The 25,018-nt window shown below is 38.4% G+C and overlaps 2 protein-coding genes across 8 annotated transcripts; one reads left to right on the plus strand and one right to left on the minus strand.

Annotated features, from left to right (window-relative positions):
- Positions 1-676: 676 nt before the first annotated feature.
- On the plus strand, positions 677-5,682 carry LOC112290751 (ADP-ribosylation factor GTPase-activating protein AGD5). 4 transcript variants are annotated; one of them, XR_016506173.1, is made up of 12 exons: positions 796-1,186; positions 1,582-1,640; positions 1,776-1,866; positions 2,127-2,181; positions 2,416-2,554; positions 2,699-2,942; positions 3,242-3,479; positions 3,587-3,843; positions 4,226-4,465; positions 4,682-4,755; positions 4,848-5,380; positions 5,544-5,682. XR_016506173.1 is itself a non-coding variant. In XM_090255510.1 (12 exons), exons 1-11 carry the CDS (start codon positions 1,124-1,126, stop codon positions 5,068-5,070), a joined length of 1,683 nt encoding a protein of 560 aa, XP_090111636.1. In that variant the 5' UTR covers positions 796-1,123; the 3' UTR covers positions 5,071-5,072; positions 5,227-5,320. The 4 variants fall into 4 exon arrangements, 3 of the variants coding, with proteins under 3 accessions (XP_024393167.1, XP_090111636.1, XP_024393165.1); XM_090255510.1 differs by lacking the exon at positions 5,544-5,682 and having other exon boundaries at positions 4,848-5,072; positions 5,227-5,320; XM_024537399.3 differs by having other exon boundaries at positions 677-1,186; positions 2,446-2,554; positions 4,848-5,682.
- Positions 5,683-10,726: 5,044 nt separating this feature from the next.
- LOC112290597 (uncharacterized) lies at positions 10,727-18,904 on the minus strand. 4 transcript variants are annotated; one of them, XR_002972203.3, is made up of 16 exons: positions 18,523-18,904; positions 17,867-18,027; positions 16,316-17,693; positions 15,972-16,196; positions 15,573-15,829; positions 15,064-15,138; positions 14,736-14,807; positions 14,463-14,561; positions 14,106-14,177; positions 13,726-13,840; positions 13,230-13,295; positions 12,591-12,915; positions 12,419-12,487; positions 12,112-12,253; positions 11,230-11,339; positions 10,727-11,050 (listed from the first exon to the last, which is right to left on the minus strand). XR_002972203.3 is itself a non-coding variant. In XM_024537047.3 (16 exons), the coding sequence occupies exons 2-16, from the start codon at positions 17,993-17,995 to the stop codon at positions 10,851-10,853; spliced, it is 3,711 nt and encodes a 1,236-aa protein (XP_024392815.1). In that variant the 5' UTR covers positions 17,996-18,027; positions 18,523-18,904; the 3' UTR covers positions 10,727-10,850. The 4 variants fall into 4 exon arrangements, 3 of the variants coding, with proteins under 3 accessions (XP_024392815.1, XP_024392813.1, XP_024392814.1); XM_024537047.3 differs by having other exon boundaries at positions 11,230-11,758; positions 12,591-12,873; XM_024537045.3 differs by having other exon boundaries at positions 11,230-11,758.
- Between the last annotated feature and the right edge of the window lie 6,114 nt (positions 18,905-25,018).

Here is a 25,018-nt window from a genome sequence, read left to right on the forward strand (position 1 = left end):
TTAAACTATAATTGGAAGAGGTACAGCTTTACCAAAAAAGAAGATAACTGTATTATGTTTAATTTTTTTGCAATATAAATAATTTTATAGTGTACTTTGTCAACTTTTTATTACAAGTAAAACTATTGTTCAGAATAACATAACCATGGGATTATCTAAATAGCAGAAATTAAATGGGGTATTTAGATATTTAAAATAAATACAGGTGAACCTTTTAATAATTTTTATTCATGACTTTTGAATTCCATAAAAATATTCATAGATATTTATCAATTCCAATGAAGTGTAATCATCTTTATTTATTTGATTTTTTATACATATTCCACAACAGAATATGCTCCTATTAACTATATTAATTTTTTTCTTCTTTATTTTAATTAAATTATTTTTGTTTTACCTTCTGTGGCAGAGAGGTGTTGTATATGATAGAGCCAGGGTGCCGATCACGAAACTTGTTTGAAACTTAAATAAGGCACACTACCAGAATGCGAAGGTCGGATATACCAGGGCGTGATACCAGGCAGGGCGGGCCACGCTGTCATGGTGAACCGGGTCTCAGCTGGGCTGGCCGGATATTAGGGAGACAGGTGGAGGGGGGGGGGTCTCTGCAGCAGCAGCAGCAGAACCAGGGCAAAGGAAGTCATGGGGAGAGAGAGAGAGAGATGGGGAGGGGAGGAGGAGCAGGAGAAGAAGAATGAAGGTGGGGAATTGTGATGGTGGCGTGAACCCCCCCCCCCCCCACCCCGGACTGGATTGATTGACTGACTGACTGACTGACTGACTGACTGACTGCACTTGCCAAAGACGCGGAGCGGGGGGGGGGGGGGACTCGGAGGAGAGGGGGATTCACTCCATCTCCCTCTCTCTCCCTCTCCCGATGATCTGTTCTCCTTCGAGAGATGGCATCCTGCCCTGCCCTTCTCTGCTTCCACTGATGATGCTATTCTCCTTCCATTTCGTCTCCCCCTCGCTTCTCGAGAGTGGAGAGATGCAATCGGGTTGAAAAAACTACAGCCAAGCGCCAACTTTCTTTTATTGTCCTCGTTCCAATTGTTTTGGATTTCATTACGCAGGGCGCGTGCCTTGATTCCTCTACTTTCTCCTTAACAGCTACTTCAAGCTGATGGCCTTCACTAATAATGACAAATCGCTCGTCAGTAAAGAGCAAAATGAGCGTCAAAAGAAGGTATCCGGTCCTCGGTTTCAACTCCGGAGGGACCTCTCGCGTGAATTTTCTCCAATCCTGTGAATTCCATTCTTCTCATTACGACTCCAATCCCTCTTTGTTTCCTTGATCTAGATTGTTCTTCGGGCCATTCGCCCGTGTCCCTGCCATCTCGTTAGGGTTTTTCCTGATTCCCATTCGCATATGTTAGCGATTGCGCTTTCAATTGGCTCTTCCCCTTGTAGTCGATGATTTGTTCTGGACTGCATCTCTACATCTACCGGCCAACGCTCTCCTGATGGAATGTTATACAAGCTGCTGAATACATCGAAGACTGAGGGCACAACTGGATTTCTTTCAGTACAGTGTTGCACTTTCGACTGAAATTACTCATATATGAATGGTACTTGTTGCAGAAATTGGAGGCAATGATGAAGTTACCGGAGAATCGGGAGTGTGCAGACTGCCACAGCAAGTTAGTAAATTCCGCCAATTGTATGCCGGATCATTGTATGCCGGTTATTCTGAGAGTGAGTTGGCTGCTTTGTAATATACTACTCTTAAACCAAGTTTTTAATCTGATAGGCCTCGTTAACATTCTGGTTTGCAGAGGGCCGAGGTGGGCAAGTGTAAATTTGGGTATCTTCGTGTGCATACAGTGTTCTGGAATTCATCGCAGCCTTGGCGTTCATGTTTCAAAGGTGTGTCTCTATGGATTGTCTCGTTTCTCTCGGTCTGTTTGTGTGCTACGTCGGTAAGGGTATGACTCTTGCTCCTTTTCCCTCTCCTCCTCTTTCACCTTTTAGAAAGCAAGTTTTCTTTTCAAAAGAAGCTACTTTAATTTTTTTCTTCTATTTTTATCCTGAATAAGAAATTTTGTTTTTGATGGCTTTATTTCCGCCTTCTGGTTTTGCTCCTCCTCAAGCTGCATGTTTTTCTGAAATTGTATGTCAAATTACAGGTTCGATCTGTAACGTTAGACACGTGGCTACCAGAGCAAGTTGCATTCATTCAGGGTATGTTATTCCAGGCTCTTATTTTTGTTAATGTGTACATGGTTTTTTTGTAATAAGTGTGTAGGTTTCCATGAAGTCTCTGCGTCGTTTTATGACTATTCCGGGTGCTCTTGTCATTCCGTTTTAATGTATAAAATATTAATTTCCACTGTAAATTTTTATTTACGTCATGCGGTTTAGTTGAAGCTTTGAATGAGGGAATTTTTCATTATATATGCTGACTGGAGGTCTTAGTTAGTGGTTATTGGCTATTTTGGGGATTAGGTATGGGCAATATAAAGGCTAATGAATACTGGGAGGCTGAACTACCACCATCGTTTACGCGACCTGGCGAGAATGACCGCAGTGGGCTTGAAGCTTTCATCCGTGCGAAGTAAGTAATTGGCTTCGCTGGGGATTTGCATTTGGTTCAAAAATAGCGTGGTCATTCAGAGCTTCAAATGCACTGTAAGTTGAGTCTGTTGTGCGGACAACAGGGTAGCTTTCGATTTTTTTAATACGCACATTTTTTGTGAAGGTATGAAGCGAAGAGGTGGATCGCAAGAGATACTAGTGGTCCAGCAAACGCTGCAAGTAGAGGAGAGTCTCATGGAGAGAGTGGACGAAGAGGATCGGAACAGCGGTCCCCAGAACTCTCATCCTATGCTGGACCTGGACATAGTGCGTATGATGGCACTTCCAATATTTCAGCATTTCGCTTAAGTGGGCCGACAATTATTCTCAATCCTATCGTCGCTGAATTAAATGCAGGAAAGATGAAGGTAATATCTGTCTACGTCATGACATTCATTAAGCTCTTCACTTCTGAAATCTTGTTTTAAATCTAGGTGTTTTCATTCTTCGCACCCTCTGTCGTGAAACGCCATGCTTAGTACATTTAATTCTCTAACCCTGTTTTCATCAATCTGTGAGATTCCATCTCTTTGGAGCTTCCATGAGCACTTCCCGTCGACCTTTGGACCTCTGTGAATACTGCAAATTTTTAAATACGAAATAGTTCTTGCAGTATATCTCTTTGTCAATTGTTCATACTGCGTGTAAGCTATGGCTTTTGTTGCAGGAAAGGTTGAAAGCTTCTGCCCCCAGCGCTCCTAGTTTGAGAGGTCCACCTCAGTCTTCGATTAATGCCGTCATACAGAAAGCAGATGCACAAGCGGGTCCATCTCAGAAAAGTGCGACAAGCGCGTTTATTGTACCTGGAACAGAAGTTGTAGCTCAAACAGATTTCTTCGACCTTCTCAACATTGATGGAGAAAGTGATATTGCCGCGGATGATAATGGATGGGCTGCATTTCAATGTGAGTTACGGATGCCTTTGTCGAGTCACTCTTTTGTCGTATTCTCTTCCCTCGTTGAGGTCTATATGCGCTGTTAACCACATTCATTGAGCACTTGGACTTTGCAGCTGCAGAACCTTTGCCACTAGCTACGTCTGACGATCCAACTACTTCAGCTGCCTTAACTGTAACTATAGTTAGTGATTCTAGCGTCACGTCCTCTTCCAAACCGAGGAACAGCAGTATGACTGCTGATTTGGAAGATCTAATCGCAGCTTCTCCAACTATTTCGATACAGTCTCAGACAGTTGGTCAACCAACCAGTCAGCCCAAGCCGTCTCATCCTGCCAAGGACGTAACCAGTATACTCAGCCTCTTTGATAATGTACTTCATTCTTGCCCTGTCAACCTCTGTTATTGTGTGTTGAGTATTTTCTAATTGATTGTTAGGTTTGGCGCATCGTGGAGTAAAGAGAGCCGCTGTGGCCTCTCCTCCTTCTATCCCTTTTTTACTTTGGCCTTGGTTGGCGGTCTATCGGAACTCAACACTTGTCTTCTCCTTGTCTTGGCTACTATGCTGTTCGTGAAATTTCGCATACCACAATGTCCAGAATAGAACTATGAGTCTATGAATCGTTGCTACGTTCCCTTGTATCTGATAATCTGTGTATGGATTCTCTATTTGTAATGTACGATGAGCGTGGGGTACATCATTTTGTACTCAGCTTATGAATGCTCTTACACTCTGCTTCTGTTCATTATGATAGACCTCCTTGGCATCCCCCTTCGCAATTCAACAACAGCAAATGGCAGCAACAGCTGCGACGAACATGCAAGCTGCAGCAATCGTGCAAGGACAAAACCAAACTAGCATTGATGAAAATCCAGGTGTGGGAAACATGCAAGGGAGTGCTTCTGGGCAACAGTGGCCAGCCACCGATCTCGAAGCTCTTGACAGCTTGATGTTGAAACCAGTAGTTCAGAATCGAGAGTCATCGTCTTCACAGGTATATTAAACATCATTTCTTCCTTGGGTTTGGGAAATACTAACATTCATTCTCTGGTTTCTAAATGTGTCCCTTTGTTTTTAAAATCTACCTGACTATGAGTTCGTTTGAACTAAAACCTCATGAAAGCATGTTCAGACTGAGTCCTGTTCAAAAGCACAGTAAGAAACTTGATTCCAACTTATTCCGATTTGTCTTGGTTGTTACGATTTGCAGCCAACGACAAATGGGGTTCGATCAACTCAACCGGGGGCAGTGGGTATGGGATCATTACCTGCAGGAGGTTCAGGGTAAGTGAGATGTGGGCGACTATTTCATCTAATTATTAGAAGGATGGCTATGCTAGTCTAGCAACTAATGCTGCGTGTTGGCGTATGCTCAGACTGCTTGGAGCTGGCTCGATTCAGAGGCTTTCAGTGGCAGGTTTTATTCCAGGAATGGCTCCAATGGATTTTGGAAATGGGACTTCAGGTAGTTCTGTTGGTCCGATGAATTCAATGAACTCAAAAAGCAGCAGTATCTCCAGTAAGTCGGATTCATCAAAACTTAAAGGTGCCGATTACGATTTTTCGTCCCTCACACCTGGGGCATTCATCTCCAAGTGATGGTGAGCACCACGTTTGTCTTCGGCAAGATTGTGAGTCATGTCCTCTTGGTCGTTTATACATATTATTGCCTCACACTTGCCTTGTATGATAAGTGATCGACATGTTGAAGGAACTGTACGATCTGGTCCGTTGAATTTGGTGATCACTGTTCAGGTTGACACCAGACTTCCGTAGGTTTAGCACTTAAAATATGGCTCATCAACCAAGTGATGGTGTTTATGTGGAATAATGGATTGTGTTCACATTCCTTGAGAACAAATTTCTGCATGCAATGCCACTAGTGATGGCCGGGGAGCTATTTTTCAAGGTGCATATTTTTTCGCCAAGGTTGCTCACATTTTTCAACTTGAGCAGCATATGCAGTTTTATCATTTAATGCACCTTATTGTAAGAATGCCGACTGAGTGGGCTACAGAATTGGTCGGCGATGTTCTCCTTGATTCTTCTGATCTCGTGAAAATATTTACCAGAGGTCCTTGATAGAGAACCAGAGCGTGCCGGGGTACTGATAGACGTACACAACAGAGGATTGTGTTCGAACATGATACGAGGGGCACCGCCACATGCAAACAATATGAAGAATTCAATTGAATCAATATTACTTGTGAAGGCCTGTCAGATTTTCAGTCGTGTTCTGGTAGTGAATGTTATGTTTGAAGTTATTTCAATATTCAATTTTCATAATAATTCTCTAGAACTCTACTGGGTGTCTTTTGTTAAAGTTCGTCTTTAAGTTTTGTAATAGTTGTTCAGGAAAGATACCATACTTCTAACATTGGAGACTTGGTAGTGGTATATGGAGGTATCTTTTCTGAGTTTTGTTTTGAGAACCTTTCTATGCTCAACACATTTGCTGTTTTTTGTTCTTCAACCTACTAATATCTGAATCTAGCTTTACCGTGGAAGAGATAGGTGGCAGTTGAGGACTTTTTTCTCTGTAGGCTAGAAAGTTAATTCCACATTGCCAAGTTTTCTACCATTTGATTTGGATAAGTTGGTGTTTGACCCCTAGGGAGAAGGGGTAATCAATGTCTTACCCAAATCCAAAACGTTTTGCTTTTTGATATGCGGATTAATATTTTGATATTAAAAATACATATCACGTATCAAGCATTTGAGACTGCGATGTCATTAAGAATATGTCACTTTTGATTGACCAAAGGAAACTTCGGATTTTACGTTGTTAAAATCTTAAAAATGAAACTGGTGTGGTTTGGATGCAAATAGCATGTGAATTGTTCTAAAATTAACTTCTTAAATACATTTGTTCTTGAATTCTTTAATTTTTAGGTGTGGAACATAAATAAACATGAAAATGTTTTGAACATGATAATTATTTGGTAAAATATTATTTCTATTTTGTAAAAAGAATGTAATATATTTTAAACACATTTTAAAAATAATCAGTAGATTTGAACAAACTTTTAAACATTAAATTTAAAAGTATGTTTTAACATGTTTTACAATATATGGTATTAGATTTATATTTTTAAATGTTACAATCTTTACAAATTTTATAATAAAATTTACATGTGCATCCTAAATCTATTTTAAAAGTAAAGAATTTTTAAAATAACATTTTAAAAATAGAATAAAATTTAAAATATACTATTTTTATAATCTATAATTTGTACAATGTTTTTGTTTAAAATAAAAAATATATATCCATTGCCATATATTATAACTTCAAACTAAAGCTTTAAGTGATTTATATAATGTCATGAACATGCATATTACTTACATAAGAGGAAATAAATATAAAGTTAACTTTCTAAACATGAATTGGATGTTTTATTGCACTATGTAGCTATGTTAACTTCTCCAAGAAATTTATTATTTCTAAAAAGCTATCTTGAAAGTATTGTATAATTTAGATATTAAGCCTGCAAGCTCACTGTTTATAGTAAACTTTCTATATAACCTCCATTCTATCTAGTAAATATGAAGAGAAAACTCAGACCATTTTTAATTTTGTATATTCTTTGTTTGTACTCCAATTTTATCTAGGACTTTTTAATTTATTTGATATTAATAACAACTATTCCAAAGACTTCTTATTTTATTATGTATCATTATGATTAATTAATCTATTTCTTCCTTTCTTTGAGGCTGTACATGCATAATATTATATTGTTTGATAAAGTTTGTTTAGATTTATTTGCTAGCATATATTGTAATACTTTATTTTAATAATTTAGATTGGTTAAATATTATGATTTTATTTCAAAATATAACATTGTCATAATTAAGGACTCAAGTGCATTTGTTGATTTTGAATTTTTGTTATTTTAAAATAAAACACATACAAAGTCTTCAAAATAAAATAATAGTTCATTTCTAAACCAGCCATAACTTTCATCACTAATTGAAAGATATTGGCTGAAATTTGTTTTTATTGTGTGTGTGTGCATGTATATATAATAATATTGGTGTCATGTGTGGCTCCCGAGATACATACATCATGCAGACTTTGACATCTATGTTTTTTAGGTTTTAGGGTTTTACAGTTTATGTCATCTAACCATGTATACTTAATATTTCAAGCCCAATTCAGCCCAATATTTTATGCTTTAGAAATCTACACCATATCATCCAATGAAACTATTATAAATACTAGATTCCACAGCACCCTTTGATATATTCAAAAGTTACTTCTTCTACTACTTCAAAGAAATGTGGAAATTAAATGTGAAATCCTACTCAAAGCTACCATGTGAATCCTCCATTACTTTTTTTTTTTTTTTATTATTTTTTTAATTTTTTATAAGTTTAAAGCTTTGTTCAACTTTGAGGCAATACTGTTAACTTTCCATTAACAACTTTTGTTCTCAGCACATCACCAACATATTCTCTATTACATGAATGTGAATATGTTGCAAAAACTTGTGATTATATTATGGAATGCCTCATTTGAATATATATATATATATATATATATATATTTACACACATAATTATATATACACATATATTCATTAAAAAGATAAAAAATCAAAATTAAAGAATTAAAATTTTAGATTCATGTATGTATGTATGTATGTATGTATTTACAATGACCTTCAAAACTGTCCCAATGTTTCTAATTTGAAATTTTGGTGAGTCACCAATTAGTGATTGCATGTTTAAGTGACATGGAAAAAATGTAGTTACTTTCTATTATCAGTAAGGTAATTGAGGTGCAAGTCTTGGCACTTCTCTACATACATGTGCATGGATTGAAGCCCTAGATATTTTTTCTTTAGTGGGACAATTTTGAAGGCTGATGTCAATGCATTATGCAAGCATAGCAATTAAAAAGTAGATGCATTGTAAATTACTTGGTTTTTGTTTTGTTGCATGCACATAATTACATATCAATTGTTCTTGTGTTTTACTTCATAAGAAAAAATGGTGAGACCATTGTTGCAAAGGAAGCAACAAAATGTACTTTCTTTGCTTCACGAAGGCTATAGTGTGAGAGGGGTGGCAAATTCTTTGTATGTTGGTAAGTCAAGTGTACAAAGGTTCTATAAGAAGCATTTTTTAGATGCAAATCTTTTAGTTGGAGATCGACCACACAAGTTGTGAAATCAAATGGAGTGGTCTTGTGTAAGTAGTATAACTACAAAAAAGGTATCCACAGCAAGAGAAGCTACTAAATAGGTGAAAGAACTTTTTGGAATATAACTCAATGAAGTTATTGTGTGCTATGCACTTCACAGAGCAGATTTGCAATTACATGTGAAAGGGAAGAAACCACATTTGTCAAATAAAAATATTAGGTCTAGTTTAGAATTTACCAAAAAGTATGAATATTGGACTACTGATGATTAGAGTTACGTGATATTCACAGATGAGATTTTCTTTAGATGGAAGAGTTCGATATTGGGTTCATGATCCACAAGAACTATTAGAGTGGACTATTATTTCAACTACTAAGCATGGTGGTGGTTTTGTGATAATATAGGGATGTATGCGTATACATGGATTTTGCATGATGCACAAAATTGAAGGTCACCTTAATCACCATGGTTATCAAAAAATCTTAGAGAAAATCTTTAGACCATTTTGAAAAGGAGATTAAATCAATATGTTATTTTTCCAAAAGAAATACTTGAATTATGGTCTTGTGTAGAAGAAACCTTCTCTACTATGATTGTTGATAATTGCAAGAGACTTGTAGAAACAATGCCTAGACAAATAGCAACTATATTGAAAGCCAAAGGAAAATGGACAAAGTGATGATGAATTTCCATGCTGGACCTTCAAAATTGTCCCAATATATAGAGTAGCTATAGGACCTTTTTTCTTTTTATTGAGTGCTTAGATTTTTTTGTAATTTTTGTAAGAAAAAAGTGCATTATATGTACTATTTTAATAAATTTACTACATTCCATTCCATGAATTTTTAGTACCTACATTATTTTTTGAATGAGACAAGTATAAACATTGGGAAAATTTTGAAGGTCACTATATGTGTGCATGTATATGAATTTTATGAAAATTGCAACCTTAACAAACATCACATTTGACTGTTCTATCAACAATCTATCTCATACCATTTTCATTTCACCTGGATTCAATAGAATCAAGTTTTGAGTGGTAATGCTATATTCTGACTTTGGATGACTCACACTGTTTCTTGATATACTCCACTTCAACAAGAGACTCTTGACAGTGACACCATTACGAACTTTGAGGAGTTTACTTGGGCAACAAACAATAATCTGAAAGAAGCTCATCCGCTACATGAATGACTGCTGCTTTGACAAAGAGTTACAAAGGATGTGGGAACTGTTTGGCTTGACATTCAAAATATGGCAAGATGTGGCCATTATCCTTTATTGCCAAAAGGGTAGAAATCTTGTTCAAGCTTGCTTGTGAGCCTCGAGTTTTTGCCATTAATCTATTCATGCATCTTTTCAGAACTCCTACGGCTTTGTAAATTTTGAATCGTTGGTAGAAACAATTAATGAGAATGGGTTGGTGAAATTCTAATACAGAATGAAGAGGCCAAAATGCAACCTACAGAGAGAAGAGAAAGAAAATAAAGCAAAATTAGTGAAGAATATTAAATGAAGGCACACAAACAACATCTGGTCTTGTTATAACTTCAAAATTAGAAGCCCATGGAAAAATTATCTTAGAAGAACTGGAGAAACGGACAGAGGTTCGCGAAGCGGAAGTTAAGTGGGACTTTCCGATGAGATGGAATGACTTCAAGTCGGAGCAGGGCATACTCGCGAAGGTGTACAAAACGATTGCTACCACTGGAACACTTTCCATAGCCCACGTTCTCCAGCGACTTTCAGCGCATGAGCTATACGATGGGCATTGCGTCCTCCTGAGACAATTCCCCCTATGATGGATACTCCATCTTTAGCTGCCCTAGCCCCTTCAGAGACGTTTGAAAGAGCAACTGAAGGCGAACATAAAAGAGAAAGGGGACAGTAGGAAGGACGGCAGCCAAGGAGCAATCGATATGTGAAATATTCCGAGCCAGGTGGAATAGCGGGTCATGAATTCCACACAAACACTCACCGTTATTACTGCAATTGCTGGTACCAATCAGGATCGTCAAATGACCCTCGGAGGATGTCAGCTTGACTAGGTATGTAATCTGCAGTCATAAAAATGTGAAAGAATCTGGAGGTAGAGAAGTGATAACGAAACATTCCACAAAATTTAACTAATTGATTTCTTGTTAAAGCTTTCCCTCTGCGATCCAAGTCCTAGTCCATAAACATCTAAACATCGAAAGTAGGAACTAAAGCACAATGTCGGATTCAGGGAGGATGCTAAAATGCGCTCCACACGTTAGTCTGCTTGGCTATTCCTGCACTAAAGGGTCCCGAGCCACCAAATGCACCGAAAGGATCGGAACCATTATCAGAACCAAACCCATGCTTGCGGTCAGGCTTCATACTGTTTGAGGAGTCCAATCTTTGCATGGATTTCTCTCCGTCATGCCTCAATATGCTGTGATCGTCATTTCCTTCTGGTGAAAAACAAAAAAACAGTGATTCAGATCCAGAAAGCGAAATTGACAAACAAAGCGATTCAACAATGATTATGCAAAGGTCATGCAGTAAGCACAATTACAATTTGCACATTTGATTTTAGCAATAAGAAGTACTTTGACAAATACTCCCAAGGGCTTTGACAAATAAGTCAAACCTGATGCGCTGGCTGGAGCCGCAGGACTTCCAGGACCTCTAAATGAATCAAACAGCAAGAAACTGTTACCACCGTATGGATCCTCTCTCTTTGAGACCCCTGGACTCCCCCTGAAAAATGACGGTGTCGCGTCAAAGCTTGAGTTACCAAAAAACGAAGAAGAGTCCTTGGGAGAACCAAAAGTATTTTTAGGAGAGCCAAATGTGTTCCTGGGAGAGCCGAAAGAGTTCGACTTGGGGGAGTCGAATGCCCCAAACGCACTTTTGTAATCATCATGACCATTTCCATTCCGGTCGAAACTCCAACCAGGACTGGACAGTCCACCGAATCCTTTCGCGCCTGGGCTTGAAACCGACTCCCTCCTAGGGCTATCGAAACCGCTGGAACTAGAAACCCGGATTGACCCGTCAAACAAGATGCCCGTGGGGCTTGAAACACTTAGGGGATCCAGATCAAGAGTGTCTACGATGGAGCCTGGTTCCCTTCCAAAACGCGTTTGACCTCGTGAGCTGGTTAAGTCCATGGAGGTCTGCAAGTATCCGCATTAATTTCATTGTATGATTTAAACTACATTTTTTTTCAGAAGTCTGAAAAGGACGAAGCAAAATATATGCAGTAAAACCTTAGCGAGCAGGTTTAGGGCTTAGGGTTTATGAGTTCAAAACCGAATGCAACTGTTGCACAGCCTTCTACAATATCAATGTATGAAATGGTATGACGATCTCATTAGTGCTTCGACTTGGGAAAAATTGCGTAAATCGGATAATATGGACACTTCAAAGCGAGTGTCCAACAAAATACTTCAAAAGGATATTCCAGTAATGTTAATTCCATAAAATACTCAGCGGAAACTAGTGTATTACACAAGCAAAGAAGCACTACCTGAGTACTTGGGACAATACTACTCGACTGTCCCCAAGAAGCACGAGAATCTGCGTTTGAATCGTCGTTAAAAGCCCACGCTCCATGGCTATCACCAAAGGGATCTTTAGAATCGAAGGTACTCCGTTCTAGGCCAAAACCACTGGAACAGCAGGGAGAAAAATACGTTATTTTCTTACACAGAAACAAGTATAAGATTGAAATGCTTTAAGATACCAAAACAGCAAGACTATAGTTCCCACACAAAAAATGGATATCGTTGATGGATACACAAGAAAAGTAGGGGGGAAGGTAAAGATAACCAAACCTTTCGGATATGGTGTCAAAGGTAGCTTCACCACCGAAAACGCTACCACCAGTTTCGCCTTCGTCAAACCTGCATCACTCTCTTGATTAGTGACAAAGCTACTGTGTATCCTACAAAAACAATCCAGAGGATATTAAATAATGAAGTTAGAGCAATGTGTTCTGTATCTTACCTTGCACTAGGAAGGCTTGCACCAAAAGCATTATACTTGTGCGGAGAATCGGATAAAGATACATCACGCTCAGGACCATCGTCAAAAGCACTTTTGAAAACATCATTTCCTTCTGCAGATCGGAAATCTGCATGAGCCTTCTCAGATGTAGAGGCGGATTTCTCATCCTGTCCTGCTTTGAAATCAGGCACAGTTGGCTCTGATGAGAAATCAAAGCCGTCATCAAACAGGCTTTCACCATTACCCCACGGAGCCGAGTACGCAGATTTGGTGGTAGATGGAACTACACCCATATCATCCATAATGTCACGCACATTTGTGAATCCTATAAGTACCGAAACAGGTTTCACTCAGCATCAAATGTTGAACAACGAATCATTACACAATTTTGTTAAACAAATATTTAAAAACCACGACCGCTTAACTTCAATTCCAATCATAAGTAACAAACCCACAATACTTGAGCGAATTTAGAGAGAATGCTTTGTCAAACCATATCACATGTGAAATGGGCGCTAACATCAATTATATCCTGGAACAGAAAAGAAAAGAAAAAGAAAAAGAAACCCCCAAAACAGGAGGAAAACAATCAAAAACAAAATAAAACTCAATACGCAGTAATCAAATAAGACTTAGCACCTTCATCAGTGAAGTTATCCCAGTCTTCAACCCATTCCATTGCATTATCAGGAATTCCTCCGAAACCTGGTAGCAAAAGCCCAACAAGCCAAATTGTTCATCATGTCAATAAATCCATCTCACAGAGCCGGATGCTGATCATTAAGCAGCAGCTTGATGGATAATATTTCTGCTACATGGATAAAATTGCTTCCGATAATGCAGAAAATCAAAGTACTCAAATATAATAAACGCAACTACTGGGGAGCATCATGGACGTTCGAAATGGAATACGTTAGCTCTAACATGTACAAAACGATGCGTCGCAGGTTTATAAAACATCCAACAGTCGGACCAGTAGCAATAACAAGCGAAGAGTGCAAAACCAAGAAGTGACGACCTGCATATCGTACTGAAATGACGTCAAAAACTAATTAAATCAGCAGATGAACACAAGCGCAACGGTAAAGCCAAAACTAAGATCTACAAAAGAAGCACGATAAATAATAAAACTTACCGGTGGATACTTCTATAGGAACTGCAGACTTTGGCTTTACTCCAAGCGCCCTGCTTCTCTCATAAAGAACCTTCTTCAAATCGTCTAGATGTGCTGAAATGAGGCTAGCACGATTCTGGAAACTCAAGGAAGAACTATATTAGATACGATAACAAATATAGCAGCTTACGCACATACTCGTGAAACATCCTACTCTAGACATGTCTTTTTCAATACGTGCTTCTGTGCATGCTCGAGCACATGCACACAAACTTTATAAATTGGTTGTAATCAGATAAATAATTTTAAAAGATAAGGTTCAAATTTGTTGGCTCCGTCAATAAAAATCAAATTTGGAAATAAACCTCAGTGCGAAATGGGATAAACAATTAGAAGCTAACCTCAAGAGATTCATTGGCATCACCACCCTTATCAAGCTTCGCAATAGCAGTATATAACTCCATCTTTTTTTCCTGCAACACAGAATTATAACAGAGATAAACACTTCCTTATCTTAACACTATATGTGCATGTGTACAATAAACCAATTTAGATTCTTGACAATGTTACTCTCAACCTTCAAGCAATGATATTGAAAAGAAATCATGTTGAACAACAAAAGAGTTATTAGGTAATTTCTATGAGAGACGTTGACTTTCTTACATAAGAATCATGAAGGCTAACTAGTTATTTTGCATGCATCCTAATTGCAATCATTCCAAAATTTAAGTTGGGAACTAAAGCAAGCGATGGCAAACCTGAATATCTCGGAAGGCTGCTTCTTCAGCTTGCAACCGTGAACTGACTTCACCTGCTTGCTTGAACTTCTGGTCATACTTCTTACCCAGTGTATCAATCTAAACAACAGCACATTGCCACATAATTTTTAAATCCACATAGAAGATAGCATGAATCCTTACTTTGAATGCATTCAGTTCACTACAAACCAAAACAGCACCATCAATCACAACTATGCACAAAAACAAATCACCTCATTTCATCTACTAAGAAGGAGAACTGAGTATACAAACCTCGCGCCTTTCTGTAGCAACCCTCTCTTTCACCTCGTTCAGTTCAATGTCACACCGACTCTTGAATAGAATCTGACAGAAAGGTATCCATTCCAAGAAACTTATCATAAGTACACGGCGCAACGAACAAAGTAAACCATAAGCCAATTCAAAGTCCCACATTCTAACCTTACCACAGATAATGTTTCTTGATAACTAAAATATGTTGAATTTCTGCCAACTTAGAAGGCATGAGCAATCTAATCCATTCAAAAACAGCTTTGCACCCTTGATCTTCTGGTTTACAAGCCATTTAAGAAACGCGCTCATTTCATATTCAGTCACTCACAATTTCTTGCAACTTTGTCCGGTATAACTCAATTTTCTCCTGGTAGTCCTGAATTTCTTTGTCAAGCTCAAACACCTGTCTCGACAACAAGAAAACATAAAAAAATCATAAGCACTCATTTCTACGTGATGAGTAATATAAATCACCTCGTCATCCCAAAGCCGATGGTTCAGAGGACACCGCTTCTCATCCAGAAACTTCTTTTTGTTGCACGTTTCAAATTAATCTCGGGGAACTCCAAATGAGTCATTGAGCGGCTCATGGGAGGTAGGATGCATTCAGTGGGCTTTATATATAACTTTGAAGTCGTCGGTTCAAAGCAGTCTACGTGTACAAGAGGTCTTTTAAACAACTCAAACTACGAACTTCAAATTCCATTCATTCTGGCTGAAAAACGATGGAATCAGCATATACTGGCCAATACACGTCACAACTCAGTAATATAGTAAATCATATCACACGAGAATTCCTTCGACACCCTTCAGACCCACTGGACCTCCTCGAAGTACCTTTTTGTCAGCCTCTTCAGCAGCTTTGTGCTTTGTCTTCAACATTTCTTGCTCGTCACGGCTGAGCTGATTCACTAAATTCTCCACTAAGGCCGGTACTTTGGACTTGTAAGGCTCCTGAACTGCTGATGGACCTGCTTCTCCTGGAGCAGGCACAGCTCGTTCAGGCATTCGCTGCACATTGGAGGCTTCGATCGGTGGCTGCGGATCACCTACAACATTCGCTCCCGCAGCAGAAACTGCTGGCTGTGGAGCACCTGCCCAGCATACCAAACTACACTATTAGATCACAACATTGCAAGGTACACACCAACCATCACATTCGAGCCTCTTACAACACAGTGCCCACAGAAGGCACTCCAAAGTCATACTGGCAGAAGCCTTCAGAGTTTCTAAGACCTGGTATATGTCGCCAAATAGGAGTAGTTTGACCAGTAGATCCCTCAGGGACTAGTTCAGCTGGAACTTGCAAATTGTCGGGGTGTATGCCAGGAGGAAGTGTGGGTGGAAGAGTACGTCCTTCCCTGAACCGCTCCATGAAATAAAGTGCAGTACAAAACTCGCGCAATGACAACATACTATCATTGTCTTGGTCAGAAAGATCCCAAACTTGCTTCAAAACTCCTGAAACAACCAAGAGGCAAACATCCTATTAGAACCCGCCCCGAGACCTACCTATCAGCCGTCCACGCTCGAAACACGTCATAAACCGAATACACACATCAACGCTCCTTTCACAGTACCTCTAGGAAGTTGCCAACTCAAAAATAGTTCCCGGGCTTGATTTCCTGTTATCTTTCCATCTTCATCTATGTCCACCTTCACGAACACTCGGGTATACCTCTGCACGTCGTTGACCGACATTTGGGGCCACGAGCCCTCCATCACAGGAATCCCCGGTGACCTCGGCCCAGCTCCAGCACCAATGCCCATCGATCCATTTTGAGGTAGACCTTGAGAAACTCCAGCAACACCGAGAGCTCGTGATGATACTGGCACAGACGGAACCACAGGAGCGCTGAACATAGATTTATCAAGAGGAGACGGCTTGGTTTGAGCAGCAGGGGTCACGGAAGTAGATTCGGATTGCGCAGGAGGAGCAAGTGGGGCGGGCTTCGCTGCTTGGCTTCTCGAAAACATGTCCGCAGTGATGGAAGTAGACCCTGGTGTAGTGCTGGGCATGCCATTCGGAGGAGCGGCCTTGAACCCGCTGCCAAACAGGTCAATCCCAGAATCGAAACCCCCTCCAATAACATCATCATTTTTGGAATTCACAGTCGAAGCATGCATTGCAGACGTCGCGCTACCGCCAGCATTAGAAGAAACCGGCGTCAAGGACCTAGACTGACCCGACCTTGGTGCCGACATCGCACTTGGAGACGAGGACTCACTCGTGGAAACCAGGCCTTGGCTTGCACCAGGAACATTGGCCTCCTTCAATGGCCATGAAGAGTTTGAAAATAACAAGGTCCCCAGTGATGGTCTCGCTGGCGCTCCACCAGCAGGAGGTCTCCCCCAACCTTGAGTGAATCCTGTGGGCGCTACCTGAACCTGATCTGCAGATGGAAACCGCGACACGCTACTCGTCTGAGACATCGGGCGCGGTAACCCAGCGCCTCCGGTCGAGAGGCTGTTCGCCTGCGGGCCTGAACGTCTGGCTGGTCCTCCGATGCCACCTTGAGGTAACGGTGCACTTGGCGCGCTATTCGTATGCGGGGAAAACTTCTGGAACAGAGCAGCACCGTACATTCCCTGTGAACCTGCCAAACCATTACCCTGCAATCCCGCAGGCATTACACCACCACTGCTAACCTGAACGCTACGAGACTGTGCTTCCTGTCGATTGGCAACCCCTTGAGCCGCAGGAGAGTAGACCGGAGGTAGAACTCCCTGCGAGGTGGGAACCTGTGCAGGCGCACTGTCAGGTACACCAGGCTGTTCTGCAGGCATGACAATCCTCGGAGGCGGTATCTGTGCAGCAGCAAGGTCTGTCAACGCAGCACGCACTAGCTCTGGAGTAATCTCTCTCCCTGTTTGCGCCACGGTCACCAGCTTCAATGCATTGCAGAATTCCACTCGAGACAAATATCCGGTCCGTCCCTGATCGGCGAATTGCCAGATCTGCAACAAATCACAGAACTTATCCCATCTATCTCTTTCTCAGAATCCAGATAAGAACAATCAAGATCATAATTGTTCCCGGAACACACGAAAATCCTCAATCGAAGCGCACAGATTGTAGAGATTAGGGACAGAGCGGGCAGAAGAATGAGTAAGGTTTGAGGGTAATCAACCTTCGCAAGGGTAATCTGAGGTAGGCCCGAACCCTTGAAAAATCCCACGGCCTCCTTCCCGCTAATGCGACCATCCTTGTCGAGATCTGCTAGACGGAAGAAGGAGTCGAAGACTTCCGCATTCACCATAGCCACCTAGTGATGCGGTTTAAGTGGCCAACCTGAGGACGAGGAATCGAAGTAAGGAAAAGCACAGTCTGCTCATGGCATGGGCAGCGCCCGCTTCACTACCGAGATAATTAAGAAAACCCTAAGAAAATAACGAAACAGGTTCACTTCACACTGCGATAAAATTGAAAATCCAAAATGATTCTCATAGACAGAGAAGATCGACTGCTTCTTTTTTTTAACTTTCAACCTAAAAATCTGTGAAACATTCCCCAACACAGGATAAAAAATGGAAAAGCGCAAAGTTGAGCACATCGAGAAGAAGAAGCAGGTGAGATAAGGAAGAAGAATTTCAACAGAAAAAGAGGGGAAGAAAAAACTAAACAAAACAAATACCGAACCAAAACGCGAAGGTAAATCCGCTTGGGTTGCGCAATAGAGGTGGAAGGAAGGAGAGGAAGAGGGCATGATAGATCGAACAATGCAGATGAGAGAGAGAGAGCGAGAGAGAGAAAGAGGAGTAGGGAGGGAACGATAGAGCGATGCACCTGGATGGTAGAAGGGAGAGGGATGGAGTGCCACCTCACACATCCCAATGCAATGCAAGGGGGAGGAGTGCGAGTAGGAGGAGCAGCAGCAGCAGCGGGGCTTAGCGACACTTGGAGAAGGAACAATCAGAAATTGCAAGAACGCGAGAGAGGGAGAGGGAGAGGGAGGGAGAGAGAGAGAGGGGGCGAGTATCCGTGGTGGACGAGCATGAGCATGTAGATACTTATGTAGGTAGGAAGCTATGCAGTACATGAGAGAGGGAGACTGCGAGGGAGAGCACAAGGGGAAGAGAAATACACTACTACTTCTCGCTCTCTCTCTCTCTCTCCCTCTCCCTCTCGGTCTGTTTGTCTGTGCCTGTCTGTGCCTGTCTGTAAGGGAGAGTGAGAGAGCGAGCCAGAGATGGGTCACAAGGCGGAGAAGCCGCAACCCGGCCTGGAGGATGGTTGGGGTGTGATAGAAGCACAATTATTCCCCTCTCACAGAATAGTCCTACTCGTCAGGCTTCTTCTTCTTCTTCTGCTGTACACACGGTCTCCGTTTGTACTCTTGTACGTACACAGAAAGGAAATGGACTTGGAGAGGGAATGGACTGGGGCTCTCACTTCGCCCAATCTGAGTTTGCATTTGACTGTGGGATTCGAATCCTTGTCAGTGTGTCCGTGTGCATGTATGTTTGTGTTTGTGTATTGATTTATGCCTGTATGTATGTGTTTTTGTATTGATTTATGCCTGTATGTATGTGTTTTTGTATTGATTTATGCCTGTATGTATGTGTGTAATATTGTATATGTATATATATGTGTACAGATTATTGCCTCCCCACGTCCATTCCGGGTCTTGTGAACTCAAGGGACGTGGCATGCGTTGGAGGTGGAAATACGAACAAGGCATGCTTTGTTTCACGAGAGACCATGCCTGCTCAGGGATCCCTTCACAGCCCTAAAGGTCTTGGTGTTGGACCCATTTGAAAGGAGCAGCTCGTCCTCCTCCACTCTCACTCATTCAACACTTCTATTCACAAATTGCAATGCTCAATCCTCATGCTCTATTCTGTCCCTCTGCAAAGTAACCCTGCCACTTCTAATGCATAATTGTTGTGAACTTACAAAGGTACCATGTCAAATTTATATCCCTTCACTATTTTTTTATTTTTTTTTGCTTACTAGATAATATTTGTTAGAATGGAGATTGTTCCTAAGTCAAATACTTATATATTTATCACATAATTAATAATAAAAGAGTGAAATTATATAATTTAAGTGAAGAATTAAATGGATAACTTTGGTAGTTGTATCCTCTCTCTTGAACTTGTTTTCCTTCTATAATGCCATTTTTATGAATTTTCAAAGAATTTATTTTCTTCAAAGAATTGATTTGATTCGTAACATCTTTCACTCAATTGCAACACTCTATGCTATTGATATAACCAAACTAACTAAGTCATCATACTATTGCTTTGTCATTGTTATAGGACAACATTGTAAAATGCAAGGACTTTCTTTACATAGTAAAAAATTTAGCTTCTTCTTATTTGTTATATTTAACTTTGTCTTTCTTTTCTTTTCTTTTCTTTTTTATATATATATTTTTAATCTTTTACTATTGCCACACTGAAGTTGTTTTTACTCAAAAAAATAATGAAGGCAAGTAATTTGTAATGACTTATGCCAACAAAGCAAATAACAATACCAAAGTTCAGTATACTTCATATGAAGGAGAATGTTTAGTTGTAATTTGGATAATTATAAACTTTCAATGTTATTTGTATAGTAGTCAATTTTTCTTAGTAATGAATATCAACTACTTAAATATGTTATAGAATCTAAGAAACTAGTTGAAAAACTTACAAGGTGAACCTTGATATTACAAAAGTATGACTTCAAGATTGTGCACATCATAAAATTAGTAAATATTACTATTAATAGATTAAATAGAAATCTATATTTGAGCTAAAAAGATTCTTTATAAGCAAAGTAGCATATTAGAGAGGTTAATGAAGAAATGCCTAAATATCATGTTTTGTTGTGCTTAAGTTTATTGATAATGAATAGAAACTCATCAAAAGGTGTTTCTATTTAATAGTACGAAGAAAAGAATCATAGGCACCAAAGATGTTTTTTAAAATAGACTAGTTCTAAATTACTTAACGAAGAGAGAATTACTACTTAATATAATTTCTAAAGATAGAAATAAGATCTTACAATGAATCAAATGGATTGAATGAAAGAAGGTTCATTTATTGAAGAAGATGTTAGATAGAAGAAAACATGTGGTATCAAGGCTATGAGAACTTGAATAGATAGTGCTTCATATTAATGAAGAGTTGAAATATTTTAGAGTAAAGAGAACTTATATTCTTCTACAAAGTTGATATTCTCGGATTGCTATACAAAAAAATTTAAAAAATAAAAAAATGACATGTTTTTAAATACCAAGTGTCTAACAAGGTCTATATTTCATTAAATGCACCAAAATCTATTTTACGACCTTTGCATATTATAAGCTTTAGATATCAATAGAATTTGGATTTTGCATAGTCATTACCTATCATTAAAAAGTATAATAAATACGTATTGATGATGATTAAATACTTCATTAAATGGATAAGTTTTCTTATATTTTTTGATAAGTTTAATGAAGAAAAGACTTATGCTTTCTTTAATTAGGTTCTAAGTTGCTTTGAAGCAACAATTGAGGTGTCAATTGAGTAAGATAGAAAATTTTTAGATGAGTTTCTTACTTTATTGCAATAAATATATATTAATCACAAGACTATATTGCAAGATCATTCTAAAATAGATGGTTTGACAAAACATATAGTGCAAACCATCAAGAGGGCTCTATCATGGACATACATATTTATTATGATATTTATCTATATGATTAAGTAGAAATAAATAAAAGTAGATTTATTTCATAATATTTTCTAGAGAAATTGTTTAAAAGCTTCATAGACACTGCTTTGACTTTATATGTGTTTGTAGTTGATTGATAGGATAGAAACTTGGTCAATAAGTTAATCATGTGCTGATAGCTTGCAAAACAAGCTAACTATATCACGTACATATAGAAAACTTGCCTTGCCAATTAAGATATATGTTTTGCAAAGTCAACATGTTTTAGAGATCTTATAAGATATCACCATATAGCTCTTAGTTAAGAGTATATATGGAGGCAAGAATGAAGCCTTCTTCCTTTTTGTCAATGCCTTTATAGTCTTTAGTCTTATTTTATTTTATTTTATTTTTTGGCAATAGCCATTCTAGTTTAATATTATATCATCTTTGAGTGACTTTTTAATTCTTTTAAGTGACATAAAAGTGTATTGAGGATTTCTTTCTTTGAGCTTCATATCTTTGATAGTTTGACGAGAGTATTAATGTTTTATTTTTGTCTTATTTTGAAAGTGAGTAGATTATTCAACTTCTATTATTATATTTTGAAGGTTACAAAGTATCCATCTTTACAAAAACTATTTAGTTTTCTAATATTGATTTTTTTTTCCTTAAAAAAAGTATATTATCTCTCTTTGTAGAAATTTTCATTTGATATTAGAAGTTACAAATTATCCTTCTCTAATTTGACTTGGGGATTTGTTAAGTTGTTTGAAATGGAAAGAAAAATCATGGATTCTATACTTTATAGAAGTGAGAATAGATTTACAACTATTGCAAATCTTTACAAATTTGTCAATACTCTTAGAGTAGAAATTTCACACATCATTAGTGCCAACCACAAAAACTTCAATCCTATGTCTATGGAAGAAGTTAAAAGCCTATGACAAGAAATTGTAGAATTGAAGAAAACCAATAAATTAACTTTACAACCAAATCTAAGAAGTTTTGCTTCTACAAGTACGATGGAAATACAAATTAGTATGCCGAATAAGTTTGATAGAACGAGATCAAAATTTTGAGGATTTTTCAACAAGTCAAGTTCTATTTAAGGTAGCATCTGAAACAAGACTAGATTCTCGAAGGTCTAAAATCTTATCAATTTCATAACAATAAAGATCTTGACACAACGTAAGCTCAAGTACATGAAAACAAAACTGAAAGTAAATAAACAAAATGAAACATAAAAGATAAGACTGAGTAAATAAGAATAGAACCAAACAAAATATAACAAGAAAAATCAACCAAAATTAACTAAAAAAAAGAGTCTAAAGCCATATCTGACCAAATGCCTAAATGACCTCAATCAATTATCAAGGACATACACTAGAAAGTTGTAGAAGATTCTAGAAGGTTCTAGAGAAGCTTTGTAGTTTATAGAAGCTACTTGAGAAGTTTTCAAGCTCGTAGAAGCAACTTGAGAAGCTTCCTAACTCGTAGAAGCTGCTTGAGAAGTTTCCTAATTTGTAGTATATATAAGAGCTGAGACTGAGAGGATCCTCAATCTTGACAACACACCTCTTGGAGCTCTAGCTTATCTCTCTAGTATTGTTCTTGTACTCAACTGATTAATCTAGTCCTTGCCAATTCTTCTTTAGTTTCTTGTTTAGATTTCCAATCAGTATTCTAAATTTGTGACAATTTATCGGGACTACACTCATCTTTCATATCAAAGCTAGTTCTTACTTGTTAAAGTATAGATTATCCCTTTGCTTGAAGGTGCTGGCATTTTAGAAGTTGTAGATTATCCTCTTCTAAACTGATATTTCTTCTATTATAATATTGGAGTCTTATCTTTCTTGGAGAGAAAGGATTATCCCTCTTCTTGAAGGTTTTAAGGCATTTTAGAGGTTTCTGGAGTAAGCTCTTCTAAACCAATACTGCCTTCTTGTAGAGTCATTTCTTTTCTTCTCTTAGAATAGCCGGAGGTCAAGGTATTAGTATGGCTCAAAGTTCGGAGTCCAAGTTGGACACCATTATGAATGCTCTTGCTACGTTATCATAGAGAACTATAGAGATTGAAGGAATAATTACAAAACTTCATAATGATGGAGCATTCGGGATGGTATAATCGAGGATTCACCAGCCTCAAGCTTCAGCACCAAGAGAAGTAGCTTTGCCTCTAGTTTAACAAGGATCGTTGGTCTTACAACGAAAGAAGCCCCGAATTAGCCTTCCAAATAAGTTTGATGGTACGCGTTCCAAGTTTCAAGGTTTTGTCAATCAAATTAGATTGATAACAGCTTTAAAGCCCGAACGTTATTCGATGGAGGAGTCACATGTTGGACTAGTTGGAACTTTGTTCACGGGACAAGCTCTATCATGGTTTGTTTCTTTATTTGAGAAAAGATCATCAATTTTGAACAACTTCAAAACTTTTTTGGAGATGTTTGCGGAAGCATTTGGCAAACATGACAAGGCACGATGGGCTACAACAAAGATCTGGTCGCTACAACAAGGGGCACGCTCTGCGTTAGTCTACACATCAGATTTCATACAATTAGCATGCGACATTAATTGGGACGAAGAAGCATTGATGAGTCAATTTTATTGGAACTTGAGAGACGACGTGAAGGATTTGTTATTATCTCTTTCCGATCCACGAATGCTCAACGAAGCTATTAGCCAAGTTGTGAAGTGCGATAATCATTGTTGCGATCTAATACGACTATATAATAAAATTATAATCAAAATTGAATTTCTAATTAATATTTAATTATCTTAGTTTAATTATAATTTGAAGTATCTATACATGGCTTTTAAAAAAGCCTCTTAGGTTATTTTCTTATCTTAATAATTAGTAGATTGAAGGTTAGTTAATAATTTTTCCTTTTAGGTTGTAGAGACTCTTCTAATACCTTAGAAAGACCTTAAATTGATAAAATCAGGTTAAAAGAGGTAAATAATTAGTATAGTTGGTACTAAGATTAAGTTGAGAGTAGGGTTGGGCTAAAAAATCCTTAGGATAGGATAGATTGATATCCGAGGGTCGACCATTTGTGAGACAGGGTTGAAATCTAACCTCTGGCCACTAAAACGATGGCCTAGGGCAAAATAGGGTTTTCATTCGAAGATCGGAGGTTAGAATTTGAGAGCTAGCTTGAAGTTCTTTCTAAAGACATAAGAATTATTTTAAGAAGGTTTTGGAGGACTTATCAATTATTATTCAAAGTCAAGGTTTGTATCAGTGATTTGGATTTTATATAATATAATTAGAGCTAACAATTTTGGCTAGTTCATGCAATTGGCATGACATCTACAATTGAAAATTTGATATTGTTTGGATTATTGGGCGTGCTCAAAATTTTGTGATAATCTAATAGCGTGGTTTAGAGATATCTAGTTTTTAGCATAAGAGGATTTTAGAAGATGGTAGTTTGAGGTTGGATAGGATTTCTATGATATCTGAAGATCTATCAGTCGGATCAAGGTGAAAATTGGCATGGTATTGGAAGACTTAAAGATCAAGCTACACACCAATTTTAAAATAAAGTTAATGGATGAAGAAGGAGAAATCATTGCTGAAATTTCTGCTTCACTTTTCAAGTTGGCGGTTGAATGACATTGGTGCAATTTTTGGTGGTTTTCTCACAATCTG

The sequence above is a fragment of the Physcomitrium patens genome, chromosome 13 (assembly GCF_059467195.1).
Source record: "Physcomitrium patens ecotype Gransden chromosome 13, ASM5946719v1, whole genome shotgun sequence".
NCBI classification, from domain to species: domain Eukaryota; kingdom Viridiplantae; phylum Streptophyta; class Bryopsida; order Funariales; family Funariaceae; genus Physcomitrium; species Physcomitrium patens.